At 39.2% G+C, this 16,201-nt stretch overlaps 2 protein-coding genes and 1 non-coding gene across 10 annotated transcripts in view; 2 read left to right on the top strand and 1 right to left on the bottom strand.

The window, feature by feature from the left end:
• The window catches only part of RMDN1 (regulator of microtubule dynamics 1), a 28,358-nt gene that overhangs the window by 4,101 nt on the left and 8,056 nt on the right, over positions 1–16,201 (top strand). For 2 of the 3 annotated variants that reach the window (XM_021388783.1, XM_021388781.1), the window contains 5 exons: positions 150–239; positions 895–950; positions 2,946–3,033; positions 4,570–4,600; positions 6,799–6,932. In XM_021388783.1, coding sequence (XP_021244458.1) covers positions 150–239; positions 895–950; positions 2,946–3,033; positions 4,570–4,600; positions 6,799–6,932 — 399 coding nt within the window. Of the gene's footprint in view, positions 1–149; positions 240–894; positions 951–2,945; positions 3,034–4,569; positions 4,601–6,798; positions 6,933–8,563; positions 8,819–16,201 lie in introns of those variants that run through there. The other variant, XM_021388782.1, reaches the window with a different exon arrangement.
• On the top strand, positions 4,798–4,869 carry TRNAE-CUC. The gene has a single exon. It is a non-coding gene; the product is annotated as a tRNA-Glu (tRNA).
• Positions 9,424–16,201, bottom strand: part of WWP1 (WW domain containing E3 ubiquitin protein ligase 1) — a 61,980-nt gene continuing 55,202 nt past the window's right edge. For all 6 annotated transcript variants that reach the window (XM_021388773.1, XM_021388772.1, XM_021388775.1 and 3 more), the window contains 5 exons: positions 15,775–15,895; positions 14,533–14,637; positions 13,665–13,761; positions 13,278–13,350; positions 9,424–11,587 (listed from right to left, as the gene is read on the bottom strand). In XM_021388773.1, coding sequence (XP_021244448.1) covers positions 11,488–11,587; positions 13,278–13,350; positions 13,665–13,761; positions 14,533–14,637; positions 15,775–15,895 — 496 coding nt within the window. In that variant the 3' untranslated portion in view covers positions 9,424–11,487. The remainder of the gene's footprint in view (positions 11,588–13,277; positions 13,351–13,664; positions 13,762–14,532; positions 14,638–15,774; positions 15,896–16,201) is intronic.

Raw genomic sequence — 16,201 nt, 5'->3', positions numbered from 1 at the left:
AGACTAGCAGGTCACTTGGCACTGCTAAAACTCGTAACAAATACTTCTTGCTGGGTGGTGGTGGTAGCTGATCTGTGTTTTTTTAAAATTGTACTGGTAGTAGTTACAGTGTTCTATTAAATATTTTATTTTTGTACTTCGAATTACAGTGGTATGCAATTTGTCTCAGCGATGTTGGAGATTATGAAGGAATCAAGGTTAAAATTGGAAACGCCTTTATTATCAAAGAGCACTTTGAGGTAATTTAAATGACTGCCTTAATGTGTCTAATACGTAGATCGTGTGTGAGTTAGGAATTACCATCTTTTGGTGAAAATTTGCAAATGCAAAATCTCCTGGTGTCAATTTGATTTGGGGGTTATTGTGCTTGTTCTGGGTTCCAAATCAACGAGGGATACAAATTAGCTCCTGCAGTAACAAAGTCCCTGTAGAAGAGAGTCTTGAAACAGCTGAAGTGCTACTGACATCTCTTAGGCCTATGTAGAGTCTGTCTGTGCTATTGAGAAAAGGGTGTGTGGCCATCCCTGTAACTGTGCATTATGTACCAGTGAAAGGCAAGTGCTGGAAAAGATGGAGGACCGTAGACTAACTTTGTTTCACCAGAAATAAGATCAAAGTCGGAATATGTCGAGTCTCATGTGAGACTGACCTGCTAAACAGAACCGCTTAGAAGTCTGTCAGTGTCTTCAGGTTTTTGGAGGTGAGCAGATTCAGCTGTGCATTGAGCAAACACAGTGTCCTTGAAATTCTATGCATGGTTATTGTGGTTTAATTAATAGTAGGACAACAAGTCAGCGTGATGGTTTTTTGTTGTTTAATATATTTTAAGCCAGATGTGTCAAAATAAACTTTTACGTCTTTTTTTTAATTAATTTTATTTTCCTCCTACACTAGAGAGCCATTGAACTGAATCCAAAAGATGCAACATCAATTCACCTTATAGGCATTTGGTAAGTTAATGTGTGGCAAAGAAAAATTCTAGGATATAGGCCAGAATACGGCAAAGAAAAATGCTGGAATATAAACAGACTATTGAATTGCAGAAATGCTTGGAATAGTTCAGTAGAAACCTATTGAATGGGAACAGAAAGTCATGCCTGTAAAGCATCTGGCTGTTAATTCTTATACGGTGCAGAAAGATGAAGAATAAGTGTTCACTGTAGCTCTGCGTTTTACTATATTAGAATAGTAAAAACTGATTTGCAGATGTGCATATAGCTCCACAGTGCACATGAGAGGCTGTGAGCACTGCTCATTTTGTTCTGACTAGTGGGAATAGAGGCAAAATTCAACACTGAATTTATATGGAATGTCACTGATGGCTGCCACTGAATACAACCTGTGTTTTGTGAAAAGCAATCAAACGTGATGGATGTTCAAAATACTCTATTTTAAAAGTTACATTTAAGTAAATGCAGCTTACGACTGCACATGAATAAACGAAGATCTCTGAATTTGTATTTACTGCTTAGTGAGATTTGTACGAAGTGTTACTGTTGCAGTGCAGGCAAAGGACTGGAAGTACAGCTTTCGGTACTAATGGCCACATTTCTGTGGAAGCAGTTTGGTTGAACTGGTTGCAGTATCTTTTATTTGTTAGTTAGAGCCTCCAGACAGTGTTTCTGGTGATTTAGTGTGGCAGCTTTGTCCTCTATCAGATGTTTTATAGGAAAGCTGAGACCAGGAGATTGACAATAAATACAGGCAAAGTATTTGTAGCTAAAGGAAAAATTAAAATTCCCAGCCACCTTTTCTGTAGCTTTTCTAGGCTGTTGGATATCAGAGAAAACTACAATCTACTGCTCTGGACTTCTGTGTTAGTTTACAGATCTCAAGTTTTCCGTATTTCAGTACTACTTATTCCCAGATGACCTAACTGCTGCTGTAGTCCAAGTGTTTAGGCAGATACGTATGTTCCCAACTGAATGAGCCTTGCCGTGTCAGTTTTGAGATAGGAGTCCTGTTCTGGAAAAGCACTTTAAGATGTTGATCCGAAGGAAAATTAGAAAAGATGATGAGAAATGAGGGGTCTGCTATTGCTTGTGGCTCTGAAATAAGCACATATTGTATTATTAACTATATCCATTGCTGAGTCCCGGAGCATCTTCCTCTGAAGCTGGAATTCAGTAACAGGCAGTTCTTGAGCCATGTTATCTAGTGTATCCTGGACTGACCCTGTCTTATTCACATTTGTGATAAGGCACGCCTTATCACAAAATTTAACTGGGATGGTGCATTCAGTGTCCTGCCCTCTCCTGGCTCCCAACCGTTTCCGTATTTGCATTCATTAATCTTTCGCCTCCTCCCACATGCTCTGCTTCACACTAATAATAAAAATATTTTTACCATCCCTGTGTGAGAGTAATTCAAGTGAATAGCATTGTTTAATGTGAAATGTTTCATGTATATGAAATACTTAAATATTTAATTCTTTCATCATCTCTGAAGTAGTTGCTAATTACCTTTGTTAGTCAGTAGACGGGGAAAACAGAGCAGAGTGGCCTAGCCTAGAACACAGCAGTTTGATTCTTCTCATTATTTTTGTTCTTCTAAATCAGAGTCTTTCAGGGTGCAGACCCATTTTTGTAGGCAATGTTGATGTAAGGCAATAACATTACTTATTTGCAATAACAGAGCACAACTATTTTAAAGCGCTATAAAATATGCATTAATAGTTAAAATCCTACAAGCTGAAAGGCCGTCTTGTGGTTAATAACTGTCTCCAGCCTCATGTACTCACAGCTCCCAGTAAAAGATGCACCAAAACTTCTTGCAGCAATTTCAAACGCTTGGAGCTGGGTTGAACAGTTGTAAGAACTTGCGCTGTGACTGCGGTTGTTGCAGCTTTTGGCAGCAGCTGGCTATGACATCCAAGATAGGAGAATGTTGATTCCAAACAGAGGAGGAATGTGAAGGTCATATACAAACGTTTCCTTTTGCTCCAGGTGTTATTCCTTTGCTGAATTGCCGTGGTACCAACGGAAGATAGCTGCGATGCTATTTGCAGCACCTCCAACTTCCACATATGAAGAGGTACAGTAGGAAAATTTTTCATGTTATAATTCACCTCACAAAGCTGTTGATGTATTTTTACTAAGTCTCTTGACAGAACTGACCTCTTAGATATTCGTAGAATAGCAAGCAACACAGATTATTTTCTGTACAAAACTGTTCTGATGGAATAAATACAGGCTTGTGAGTTTGCAACTATCATGAATAAAGTGAGAGCAAAACAGGAGTGTGAGGTATGTTTAAAAATCCAGTAAGCCTTGAATTTTTTCAGCTGTGGCACACAGAATAGTGAAACTGATTTGGTGTGGTTTCTGCAGCAGAGAGTAGCAAGCTATGTGGAACCTCTTTCCTGTGATGTTTGACTGCAGATAGCTCTGTGCTAGTTTCAGTGCTGATGATTTATATAGTCATGTTATACCATGGACTTCTCTGATAGGAGTAGTAGAATTCTTCCCTTTATTTTCAGTGCAAAAAGTAACAGCTTGATTTAGCACATACCACTAATGAATACCTTTTTCTCATCCACTGGTAACATAACTTCTGTTTTTCAGAGAGGCTGAAGTATTTTTTGTTGTCTTTACCATGAAAATTTTTGCTGTAAGACACCCTGAAACTTACTGTCCAGATGTCTGTGTTCTAGAGTGTCAACACAGTATGCATCCTATTTATGTGCACATATATAACAGCTTGAAAATTAGATTGGTAACAGGAAAGTTTCATGCAGCTGCTGTAATCTTTGTCTTCTGTTGGAGCAATAAAATCCCTGGCCCACAGTCTGTTGTTGTTATAAGTTGAGGGGGATGAGGAGTCACTGGAAAGTAATTGCAAAAGGCTGCTTGAAAAACAGAAAGCAACTGAAGACCCGATTGAAAAAAAGAAATAGAACTTTGTAATGGAATGCCGTGCTTTTGAGTTTTGCTGAAAATCACCTCCAGAAGAATATGGCGTCAGCCAGGATTTCTGCAGAACCTTGCCAATCCCTACATCAAATTCTGCTGCAGTTAAAGTCGCTGAAGAAGTAAAATCTTGTCCCGAAGTCTGTAGGTGAGCCATGCTGATAAGACTGGTGCAGTTCAGTACAAAAACTGCTTTGTAGATACATCTCCACTGTCAAGACTCTGGCAGTATTTTCCCTCCAGCTGGGAATGTCAGGAGGAGATGAGAACGGTGTGACATGAACTTGTTTCGGTTATTAAATTTATACTTGAGAGCTGGCTTGGAGGGATTGGAGATGCACCGGGAGGTAGAAATAAAAACTGATCTTGACAAGTTGAAGACTGGAAGTAGAGCATCAGATTTTTTTAGGGACAAATAGAAGGTGCTACACTCAAACAAGAACGGCAGTGGCAGGAAGTGGCTGGATAAATAGTGGTGTTGAGAAGAAGTCTGGTCTGGTTGCACACCGAATGAGTATCATGCTGAATGCCTACCAATAAGATCATGGGTAGGACAGACAGATGTCTTTCCTCAGCTATGCTGAGCATGCGCAGTGATTTGGTTTGACTGCTGTGTTCAGCTCAGTATGCCCTGTTGTAAAGAGAACCTTATCTTTTGCAGGCTCTTCGATACTTCCACAAGGCAGAGGAAGGTAATTCTTGCCAGTTTTTGCAGACATGATATTCTTTTGTTACAAGTTACCATGCATAAACGTTTTGCATCTGTAATCACCTAGAATAGTGCGTAAATATAGTACTGCCAGCAGATCAGACACAGTGAATACATCATCAGAGAAGCTCCAAGTGTTTCGCGCAGTTAACACTATCACTGTGAGGTTTCTTATCGCGCTCCCTGGTGGTCTAGTGGTTAGGATTCGGCGCTCTCACCGCCGCGGCCCGGGTTCGATTCCCGGTCAGGGAAGGCTTCTTTTTGATTTAGCAGTCGGCCTGTGCCGCTAGGATGGCGTAACGGTGTTCTGGGCGGAGTCGGCCTGCGCGTTACCTCAGCCCGCCGGTCAGAACGGTGATGCTTAACAGGCAGCGCATAAGAGGGACGGCGGCGTAGTGGAGAGAGTCCAGCAGAGAGCACCGAGATGTTGTAGGAACTCCTTCATGCTTTTTCCCAAGCATTCAACTGGAATGCGTTATGGCAGGGCAAAGAAGGGAGCAAAAGTGGAATTTCGATGTCAGTCATTCTTGTTTATTCTTAACGTTCAAAACCCCCTGTATTCTCAATAGGAGACAAGAGACAACACTATATAATCCCAGTCATCACTGGGATCAGAGTACCTATCCACCTGGCAGTAAAACTGTCCTCATAAAAGAAAATATTTAACTATTATTTCCCCAAGAGAGAGGCCCCAAGCAAAACTGACAAGCTGAAAGATAAGGGAAAACAATGCTCTGTGAAAGACTTCTATACAGATGTGTCAGTGAAGCCTGAAGGAAGAGTTTATGACGTACCTTTCCCTGTGTGTCAGGTACTGCATCTGTGGACTGGAAGGGTAGACTTCACCTCAGTGTGCCTCCAAAACACCTCCATATATTTACCTGTATTTGATGTTATATGTATACATAAATACAAGGGCTGCTCTGAAAGTCATGCTTGCTATGTTATTATATTGGTTTACAGTGTCAGAGGTGGATGTTGGTAGTACAGCAGTAGAGGTTGAACCTTCCCGCCAACATTCCATTACAAACATGGCCTGCAGTGCCCATCACTGGTGAAAATGCACAACTAATCATAGTATCACAGGGGTTGGAAGGGACCTCTGGGGATCATTGAGTCCAACCCCCGTTCTAAAGCAGGTTCCCTGCAGTGGGTTACACAGGAAGACTGTCCATACGGGTCTTGAATATCTCCAGAGAAGGAGACTCCGCAACCTCTCTGGGCTGCCTGTTCCAGTGCGCCGTCATCCTCACAGTAGAGAAGTTGTTTTGCATGTTTGTATGGAACTTCCTGTGTTCTGTTTTGTGCCTGTTGCCCTTTGTTCCGTTGCCAGGCACTACATAAAAGAGCCCGGTGCCATCCATTTGATTCCCACACCTTAGATATTTATAAACATTGATAAGATCCCCTCTTAGTCTTCTCCAGGATGAATAGTCTCAGGTCCCTCACACTTTCCTCGTATGGGAGATACTCCAGGCCCCTAATCATCTTTGTGGCCCTAAATAATGGTAGTGACTTTGCTGAAAAATAACAGAGCACATTCTCAGCTACAGAACACTATCAAATAGTGTTAATGTGCTCTTTGTAACTGTTGTAGTTTCCATGGAAATAAATTGGAGGCATTACTTTTGGAGCAACCAATGTATTTTTTATACTATTATATATTACAATATAGATATATTTTATATATATTTATTTTAACTGACGTAAGTGTATCCTTTTGTGCAACTACAATGTTTGCCTGCTGGAATTTGAAATGTTAAGGACAGAGTAATAGTCAATGACTAAAAAAATCTAACAAGTATTGGAGTATATAACTATAATAGTGCTAAGGGCAGAGCTAGAGCTTACTACAGCATGCGTCCCTCAGCTGGAAGAGGGGATGGGAGCAGGCAGCACCGCTGCTGTCAGTCTCTCTCACTGTTATCAAACTGCACTTTTTCTTCAGCCAGGCATTTAACCTGCCTTTGTGTACTTTATTATTGTGCAAAACATGCTAGCTAACGTAACTGTGTAGGAGACCAAAGTCTAGAAAGTGTAGTAGTTTTCCTTCTGATCCAAAGCCAAAATACTATTAATTTTTTTTCTGAAATAAGTATTTATAGAGGAGTGATGCTATATTGTGGCTTTCATAGAATGCTGCTCATTATTATTCAATGTTTTTCTCCTGTCTCTGTACAGCTGACCCAAATTTCTACAGCAAAAATTTGCTCTTTCTGGGGAAGACATACCTGAAGTTAAACAACAAAAAGATGGCTCTTCTGTGGTTAAGCAAAGCCAAGGAGTATCCTGCGCATACAGAAGAGGACAAACAGGTAGGAAGCTAAGAACTGGGATGGTAACCAACCTGTGTCACATCATGGAGATGGGGTGGTTACCTCAGAGTGAATTCTAGCTCAGCACCTGTATTCCTGCATCACACCCACACACCAAAAAATTCTAATATTCTCTCAATACAATGGTTGGAGATCTTCTGTTAATAAACAACAGTGATGTTTTTCTGGTGCAAACAACCACCTATCCTTAACTGTGTTGCTGAGGTTAAGGTAGAAGCCATATTTTGGAAAAGCTAAAAAAAACACTCCCTTAAGTAGAATCAGAACAGGGGGGAGAAAAAAGCATGGATGTGTCAAAAACTTGCTAGATCCAGAGCTAGAGACTCAGAGTACATGAATTGAGACAAGTAGAAATAGTACGTCTTTAGCAGCAAATCTCCTGTGCCAGCTGGCTGAGGCACTACTGACACTTTTGAACTGCTCAGGAACATGGTTTGGACAGGTAGGAATCTGCCTCCTACCTAAACAAACTTGTACATACTGTGCTTCCAGGACGGTAATCCATTAGACTTGTAAACCACAGCAACTGCAGGTGTTTTTGTTAGCAGCAAGACTAACAAAGCCTGATTTCCAAATTTACTTTTCCTATGGTTGATTGACCTTAGTGTCAGTGTAAAGCTACAGTGTTTCAGTAACAACTGTTAGCAAAGACATCCAAATGCGCTGTCAAGTTCAAAATGCCCAAACTTCAAGTAGTACTTCGGCAGGATTTTGCATTTCATGCCTCAGAAAAATCTCTATTCATGTTTTCCCTCCTCTGTGGACTCTCTAGTAGGCATCAAACTGTTTCTCCCATGACACAGAAATGAGCAAGGGTTCCTTTCTTCCACAGTTTTGCAATACGCAGGGGAATTTAATAGCCTAAAAGCGGCCTCAGTTCTGTATGAATTGGTCAGTCTATTGGACATTTACTAGTAGCTGGATGCACGCATGCAACTAGTGATGACAAAAGCCCTGCCTGCCTATGGAAACGAGACAAAAGGAGCCAGGAGTGACTTCTGTTCAGTAGCCAAGTTGTTAAACCATTCCTCTGCTGTGGCAGCACTTGGTCTCCTTGCAAACACGTATTTGCTTATCTCCTAAAGGCTGCACAGCTGCAGGTGATGCTCTCTCCCTTCTGTGGGTCACTGTAAAATGTGAAACTCATTGGTGTCACAAACATAGGAACCTAAACAGTGTAGCCCAGTAAGAAGGAAAATGACCTGCAGAGAGAAGCTGGAATTCTTGCTTCTGTGTTTGGCAGAGGTAGAGCCAAGTAGGTATTCTGAACTTTTTTTTACCTCCTACTGCCCACAGCAGTATGTCAGGACTAGGATAACTCAGTACATGCTACTATTAGTCTTCAGCAAATCAAGCTCATCTGCTGCATTCAACCCGAGTAAACACTATGTTTAATAAGTTAATTAGACTGAAAGGACTAGTTTAAGAGGTTTATTCCCATCCATGTTTAAAATGTTAAGCATCTGAAACTAGGGGAAAGAAAGTGACTAGTCTTAGAATAACAAATCTAAAGAACTGTGGTGAAGCTTTGGGGTGTTTGCATGGTAATAAGCTCTGCTAGAAAAGCCTACAACTACAAAGTATTATTTTGTTATATTTTTATATTTCAGGTACAGAAAGAAGCTTTGGAGTTGCTTAATTCTATATAACAAGAAACAAGATACAGGGAATTCAGTATCTCAGCTGTAAGCAGCATAGGAAAAGGAACCTAAATACTTTTTTTTTCTCTTGAAGCAGTTAAGAAAATTATAGCCTAAACTTGCTATTTCCATTTCTTGTTTCAATTAAACTGTCTTCTGAAAGACCTATTTTATTACATGAATCTGTCTGTTAACTTAGATGGGAATAAAGGGCTTAAAGGACAAGGAAGGTATAAATACACTGAAGAAGGGGGGGATGCAAGTTTTTACACTTCAGCGGCAAGTAACTCATGTAGCTTTTAAGGAAAAGAGATACAGAACCATGACAAAGTTTTCTGCTTTTTTCTTTTTCTAAAGCATTCTCCTGCTGTATGGTGAAACAGCCTTCAGAGGGATTCTTTCACACTAAAAACATAGTGTACTCAAAACCATTTCTATGAGCCTTACTGCAACAGCACCTTACTTCTGTGCTTTTTCTGCTGCAGAAAGCAGTATCTGCACAAAGAGGAAAGCTAACTGGGGGCTTAGTAGAGATCAATGAGAGTTTTAGGAAAAACCTGCTGCTTTACCTCCTTGCAGGAAGAAAGGAACACACAACCTAGGAACTAAAAAGCAGCTCCTTCAGCATTACCACATCAGTTTGCTTGTCTGAGCCCAAGCCTTTGCTGTTTGCTTCTCTTCGGACCTCTCTCCCAGCCAATTATGTCCATGTAGAGAATGCTACAGGGTGGTTGGTTTTCTCTCCTTGCTCAGTAACTCTTACCCATACGAAAAGGTTGCAGTTATGAGACAGCTAAAGTTACCAAATCAATGAAGCAACTACATCCTTGTGATGTGCTGTCTTTTTTATTATTTTTGTTTTGATAACTTACTCACAGATTCACAAAGTTCAGCAGTTGGTAGTGGGTTACCAAGTCCATTCGTTAGTGCAAATTCATAATGTTCAACTGTATGACATGACACGTAGTCCTCTGAACTGTCCTTTCGGTAAGCTACACACACTTCTGTTGCCCTGCCTTTGACTTTTTTTTTGTAAAGCTTCCTCCACTCTAATCTACGTAAGTCATAATTTAGGTGCTTTTACACTCGAAATTAATGACGTAGTTATGAAAACAGCTTTGCAAAAGATATTTGGTGTAATATGAAACTCCTATGGAAAGTTCAGGTAAGATAGCGCTCTCGTTGGGCCAGGTGCAGTACCACTGTTATCAAAGCTACATACAGCTCAGCAGCTCCACAGTAAACTGTGCCCTTTTGAGTACAAAGCCTCCAGAGAATCCAGTCTGTAGAAAAATAAAGTTTTGGCAGAATTCAGTGAATTCAGTCGCTGTATCGGGAAGATACAAGAACAGATAGAGCTATTTTTTCTGCGTGTACACTTTTAACAGTGCAATATGGTATGTTACAGAAATGTTTTTTAATCTTACTTTAAGAAATCATTTTCACGTGTGTACAAAATTCTGTATAAGTTAAATGTAATGGAATTTACAGTTAATATTAAAGCATAATACAAATGGTAGTTTTAAACATATTTTACTCTATAATAAGGAAGCACAGTTTGCTAAAAAGTAGCATTTAACAGAATTCACATGAATAAGGTGTCATAACTTTTTTTAAACATCTTTTCAGTTCAGCAAATGCCCTCAATACCAAAAAAAAAAAAAAAATAGATTTAAATCACTGATTACTATGCATGTAGGACAAACTTGGCCTACAGAAAAGAATGACAGGTTCTGGACATAATTCAGGTACATCTGAATTTCTACAGGAACTTAAAGAGAAATAAAAGTATGTAATACTTCAGAGTATTTTTACTGTGCAAAGCTTATGTCAATTTAATTTTATTTGGGTTTACTAAATCCAATAACAGAAACTGAACATGAGCATAGAAAGCAGCAAAGTTCACATTACCTTTCATATACCCTTAGATCTCAGTTTACATGAATAGACTCTATGAAGTTGGGAAAAACACATCACAGATTGGGAAAAAAAACAACAACAACAACAACAAAAAAAAAAAAATAAAAAACCTGTAAGACAACAGACCAAGGAGAGAATGTGGAATAGTTTCTCTTTTATTATTATTTTTTCTTTGAAGATTACCTAACATCCTCGTGGTAATAACCCAAGGTAATATGTAAACAAATTTCAATGCTGCTCAAATGAATCAAAATGTTCTGTTCAGCTCCTACAACAAGTCAGAACAGTGGCACCAATTCCTTTCAACATTAAATCACATTCATCTTATTGTACATTACTCTTGTGCAAGTAATAAAGGCTTTATTAATGACCTTGGCTACATCAGTGTAGTAAAGAGAGATATATCAGCTATTAATGTATTTTAAAAAATTAAACTGACAGAACATCATATTCTGTCGTCTCAAATACCAGCAGCATCTTTCTACATATTTAGGATACGTTTGGCCTAAGCCTTTAACACCTTTTAGAACAGCCATGCAATAAAACAAACTTGGAGATGTTTCTTAAGAGAGAACACAGAGCAGTTTAAACATTTTTTTTCTAAATAATAAAGCCAAGATAAAGCAAATCCAGGCCCTTTTAAATGGCTGCAACTTTTCATACACTTAAAGCTCTATAAAACTAGAGCTTATTCGTATATATATTTATATTTTTAATATATATTTTAAATAAGACTCTTGTCTGCTTTCAACATTTATGAGGGATTTTTCTGGTCTTTTGGAAGGGCAATAAATAAAAGTAGAAAAGGCTGAACTGTTTTGCATATCTTTGTGGAAGAACGGAGAACAATTATACTTTTAGAGTTCCAGAAAGATCACTGTACAGAACAAAAAGCTTATATACAATTAAGTGTGCAATTTTAGTTGGCTGAGCCTTTTAATATGCAAAGTCTCCTTTTGGACTAGAAGCTGCTTCTACTCTTGACCAAATCCCTCAGTCTCTTCAATGGCAAAGAGCAGCTTCTCTTTCAGTTGTTCGTAGCTTTTGTAGGGTGGCAAATCCAAACGATTAAAACTGAGCAAGGGAAAAAAGAAAAAAAAACTCTGTTAAGTTTATCTAAATGCCATGGAGAACACTACTTGACTGCTATAGTAGAAGTTAAAAATGTTCCAGTGTAGCAATTAGAAATGAAGAAGTGTCACTCAGTGCCATTTCACTACCTTAACATTTCTATGAACAGTAAAAACAAAGTTTTAGATTAACGCATTTAGAAACGAAAGGATGGTATCACATCAAATGAAGAAACACGACCTTTGAAAACTGAAGAAAGCTCTTTACAGAGATGCAGACAACTGTAATACTTGGAAGAAAAAATGTTTACCAAGAAATTGAATTTGATACATCTCTGAATTCCAGCAGGAGCATGAAAAGGCCAAAGCCTTCTCCTTTCTACACATGCCTGGAAATATGTTTTAACTTTCCTTACGCTTGGCTCCAAAAGGCTTCTGCCACAATTCTGTTTCATTCTGTGTCTTCCCAACGTTATCTTCCTGACAGCAGTTTAAAAATCACAGAATCATAGAATGGCCCGGATTGAAAAGGACCTCAAAGATCATCTAGTTTCAGCTCCCCTGCCAAGTGCAGGGTCGCCAACCACTAGACCAGGCTGCCCAGAGCCACATCCAGCCTGGCCTTGAATACCTCCAGGGATGGGGCATCCACAACCTCCTTGGGCAACCTGTTCCAGTGCGTCACCGCCCTCTGAATGAAAAACTTCCTCCTAATATCTAACCTAACCCACCCTGTCTCAGTTTAAAACCATTCCCCCTTGTCCTATCGCTATCCACCCATGTAAACAGTCATTTCCCCTCCTGTTTATATGCTCCCTTCAAGTACTGGAAGGCCACAATGGGGTCTCCCCAGAGCCCTCTCTTCCCCAAGCTAAAGAAGCCCAGTTCCCTCAACCTTTCTTCATAGGAGAGGTGTTCCTGCCCTCTGATCATCTTGGTGGCCCTCCTCTGGACCCATTCCAAGAGCTCTGCGTCTTTCTTGTGCTGGGGGCCCCAGGCCTAGACGCAGTACTCCAGATGGGGCCTCACAAGGGCAGAGTAGAGGGGGACAATCACCTCCCTCTCCCTGCTGGCCACTCCTTTGAATGTCACAAGGTTGCCGAAGGATGGCTTATTTCTTTCACACTTGGTATATATGGGAAAGCGATCACTGTTCCCGTTTGGAGTAACTGGCAAGATAACAGCCTGAAGCCTGAGAGCAAAACAGAGTGAGGTCCGAAACAAGCAACTCAGCAAGGCGTCTGCATTCTTGGTTAAACATCCTGGCTTTGAATATTTCCTGTGATTTCTTTCACACTACTTTCTCTCATGACTGTATGTTTACCCTTTATAATGTTATTGTGTAAGAAGAACATCTAATAACTGTAAATACCTGATACTGACATGACTACTGTTCAGTTCTTTAATATTTTTTAAAATAAGGAATTAGGAAAATGTTTCACAGTTCTGTCCAAGAAGGACATTATAACTCCGACAGATATGATATTGACAAAAAGTGTACAATGCAGTAGCAAAATTTAAGAGTAAGGGAACCAGAAGAGTTCTCAATATTGGCATGGCAGAACAACTGAAGCTGAAGACAGAGACAGATAATGATTCAAATTATAGTTCTTCTGATTTGGTAAATGCAAGATCAGAATAGAGAAACCAGAGCAGCCACTGAAGGTACAGAAAGTTTACAAGTAACAACTTACCAAGTGTGACTTCTTGGTAACCAAGTTTCCTTACCAACCTTTTCAATGCAGAATTTCTGAGGACCATTACTTCCTAGAAAATAAGATTAAAAGAACTGCAATCAGTTCCTTTGAAGTAGTACAAAAGACATCTACGTGACATAAAACAACTCAGATAGAGCACTCAGAACTCATCAGGTGCTTCTCATTACATGAATATGCATATTCTGCTAACAGAAATAAGCTGATTTCCTAATCATTTGCAAAATTATTCGATGGGATTTCTGATCTAGAAAGACCGGCTAGAACCAAGCTGATGTACAAGAAGTTCCTGGCATCCATTTACAGCCTGGTTCAATTCTCAAATGGAACAGTTCAGTCTAAAAGTTTGGGATATTTTTCACTTACCCATAAGTTCAGCAAATCCACCCAGAGGTAACCGACAAGTGCCAGTGACAAACTGCAGAAGTCGCATGCGAACCTCGTTGTCTGTCTCTTTTACAAACTAGGTACAGAGATTCAAATTACTTAGTAAAAAAAATTGGACATGGCTGGAAAAAACAAAAAACCTACAAGATTTCTGAAAACATATAATTCCATTTAAAAAGATACCTTAAGAAAAGCTCATCTTTCTCCATTTCAGTAAAATTGAGGATGGGGGAAAAAAGACAGTGATTTCAGATTATATGCACTATTGATTGTTACAACGTGAAAACTGGCAACAGCTATCAGCAAATAGGAAGAATCTTTATCCCATTCTAAAGCACTAAAACACAAAACACACCAATGCTATAATTAAACATGGCAATAGCCTAGCCACAGGCTCTGATCATCCCAAGACTCAAGTATTCCCTGCTTGTGACAGTCCCAGCAAGAGAGAACACTGTCCTTAACAGCTGTTGCACTTTGTAAGGAAAATTACTGGAGAGGTGAAAAGGAGAGAGAGGGAGAATTGAAACAGCTGCCATTTTGACTCAAAAGCCCTGATAACAAAAGAAATATTTTTTCATTCTATAAATGCTGAAATATAATCAATAAGAGGACAAGATATAAAAATAAGTATTCGTGATTCAGCCATTCAAATATGGCGCAGGTACCTCCCTACCATTTCCCACCCTACAGGATACTCCCCAAGAACTCCTTGCTTTCTCAGAAAATAAAAAAGAAAGGAACAAGTGAGAGCCTTCGATCAGATGGCATCCCTCCCCTTTATATGTCTTTTGTGTTAGAAAACAGAGTAAAATCCCAAAGCTGGAAGTTTTACTGATCAATATACCTGCCAGAACCACATGATCTGCTTGCTATTCCTCGTATAATGACGATAAACAGTGTTCCTTTGCCAGTCTGCTAAATCAACCTCTTGCATACCGCAGAGCATAACCTGGAAAAGACAACGATATTTGACTATGTACAGAGCAACACATAGAAATTAAGAGTTGCTTTTGTGTCTTGTATGAGACATGCTAACAAAAATGTAGACTCTTGTTCCAAACAAAGGACTGGCAATTTTTTTCAATTTTATGCTATAATTAGATTTTCCTTTACCCTAAGTTTGCAGAACTCCAAAATTGTTTGTGTTTTTATGTTGTCTGAAAGCCTACATACTGGAAACTTAGGTTTCTTCCAATTACTAATTCAATAGTATAATAATACAACTTTTCCCATAAAAGGAAGTTCAATATTAACCAGAACATTAGCTTTCACATTAAAATCTTGCCTCATATTCCAAGATGATGACAATTACATTGCTACTGCTACTAAAAGTAAAGATAAACTACACTGCAAAGTTTAAGTTTGTAAAATATTCACTACTAGAAGCAATGAAAGCCGAACATCCTAAAGGCAAAGCCTCCTAAAAAAACTTTCAAAACACCACTCATTAGATACAGGCAACCTTGGAAGGTCTCTCAGTAATAAATAAGCCTACTACTTCAAAACCTTTTGTCCCTGCTTCAAATCAGAACCTTAACACTGCGCGTAGTTTAGGCTGATTTTTATGAAAACTGTGTGTGTGCAAGTAATACTTATTATTAGCCCTTAGGCTGTGTACTAAGGATCTACAAAATCTAGTATCAAACCTTACTGGCTCCTACAACTTTATGTCCTGAAGTGTAATAACCCTAGAACCTAGTACAGACTATGCACATCAAACCAAGCAATCACCGTACACCAGAGTCAACTCCTGTGCCACCTGTTAAAAGGCCGTCTACTAGAGGGAAAAGTTTTCTAAAACGAATTGATCCACCTCTGATCTCATATTCTGATCCTTTCATAGAAGCTTGCAAAACACAATTCAAAACTGCAGAAAGAATCTAAAATTCACATCTACTGGACAACGCAAAGCATGGATTCAGTAAGGATACTGTCTTGTGATTTACCCTTGCCTCTCTTAGTAAATTCTCCATGTCCCACAGGGCATAAAATGCAGTAGGCCGCAAGTGAGAAATTCAAGCTGGCTATCCATTTATTATTCATTCTCCTTTTGCAAAAGGTGTAAATGTTGAACAGAAAACCTCACCTCCAGCTCTTTTTCATCAAAGTAGTGTAGCCACTGTAGTGGAACAACTTCATTAAAACCATCAAGAAAAGCTTTGGTTTGTTCTCTAACTCCCCGAGAAAATCGCCACTCAGCCATGAGCCTGGGATGGGAAAAATGAAAAAAAGAGAAAAAAAAATTAAACATCAATTAGCGCTCAACATAAAGAAGTTCAAATGTATATGATTATGTACGTGGCCCAGTGAGGCAACATTCCCTCCTATTTTATTTTCTCACACTGTATGAATCCACAGACTATAAAGAACCTATCAGACTGACATTATTACAAATCTCCAAGGTCAGACGACAGTTAACAGTAGCAGGATGTATTTAAGTAAGTTCCCATTCAATAAAAAAGATTTATTATTATAAATCATTCACTCATCTAAATTCAGCATTTTTTTCATGA

The sequence above is a fragment of the Numida meleagris genome, chromosome 2 (assembly GCF_002078875.1).
Source record: "Numida meleagris isolate 19003 breed g44 Domestic line chromosome 2, NumMel1.0, whole genome shotgun sequence".
In the NCBI taxonomy this organism is placed as follows: Eukaryota; Metazoa; Chordata; class Aves; order Galliformes; family Numididae; genus Numida; species Numida meleagris.
Note: the sequence above shows the minus strand (reverse complement) of the source record. Positions and strands in the feature narration are given on the sequence as shown.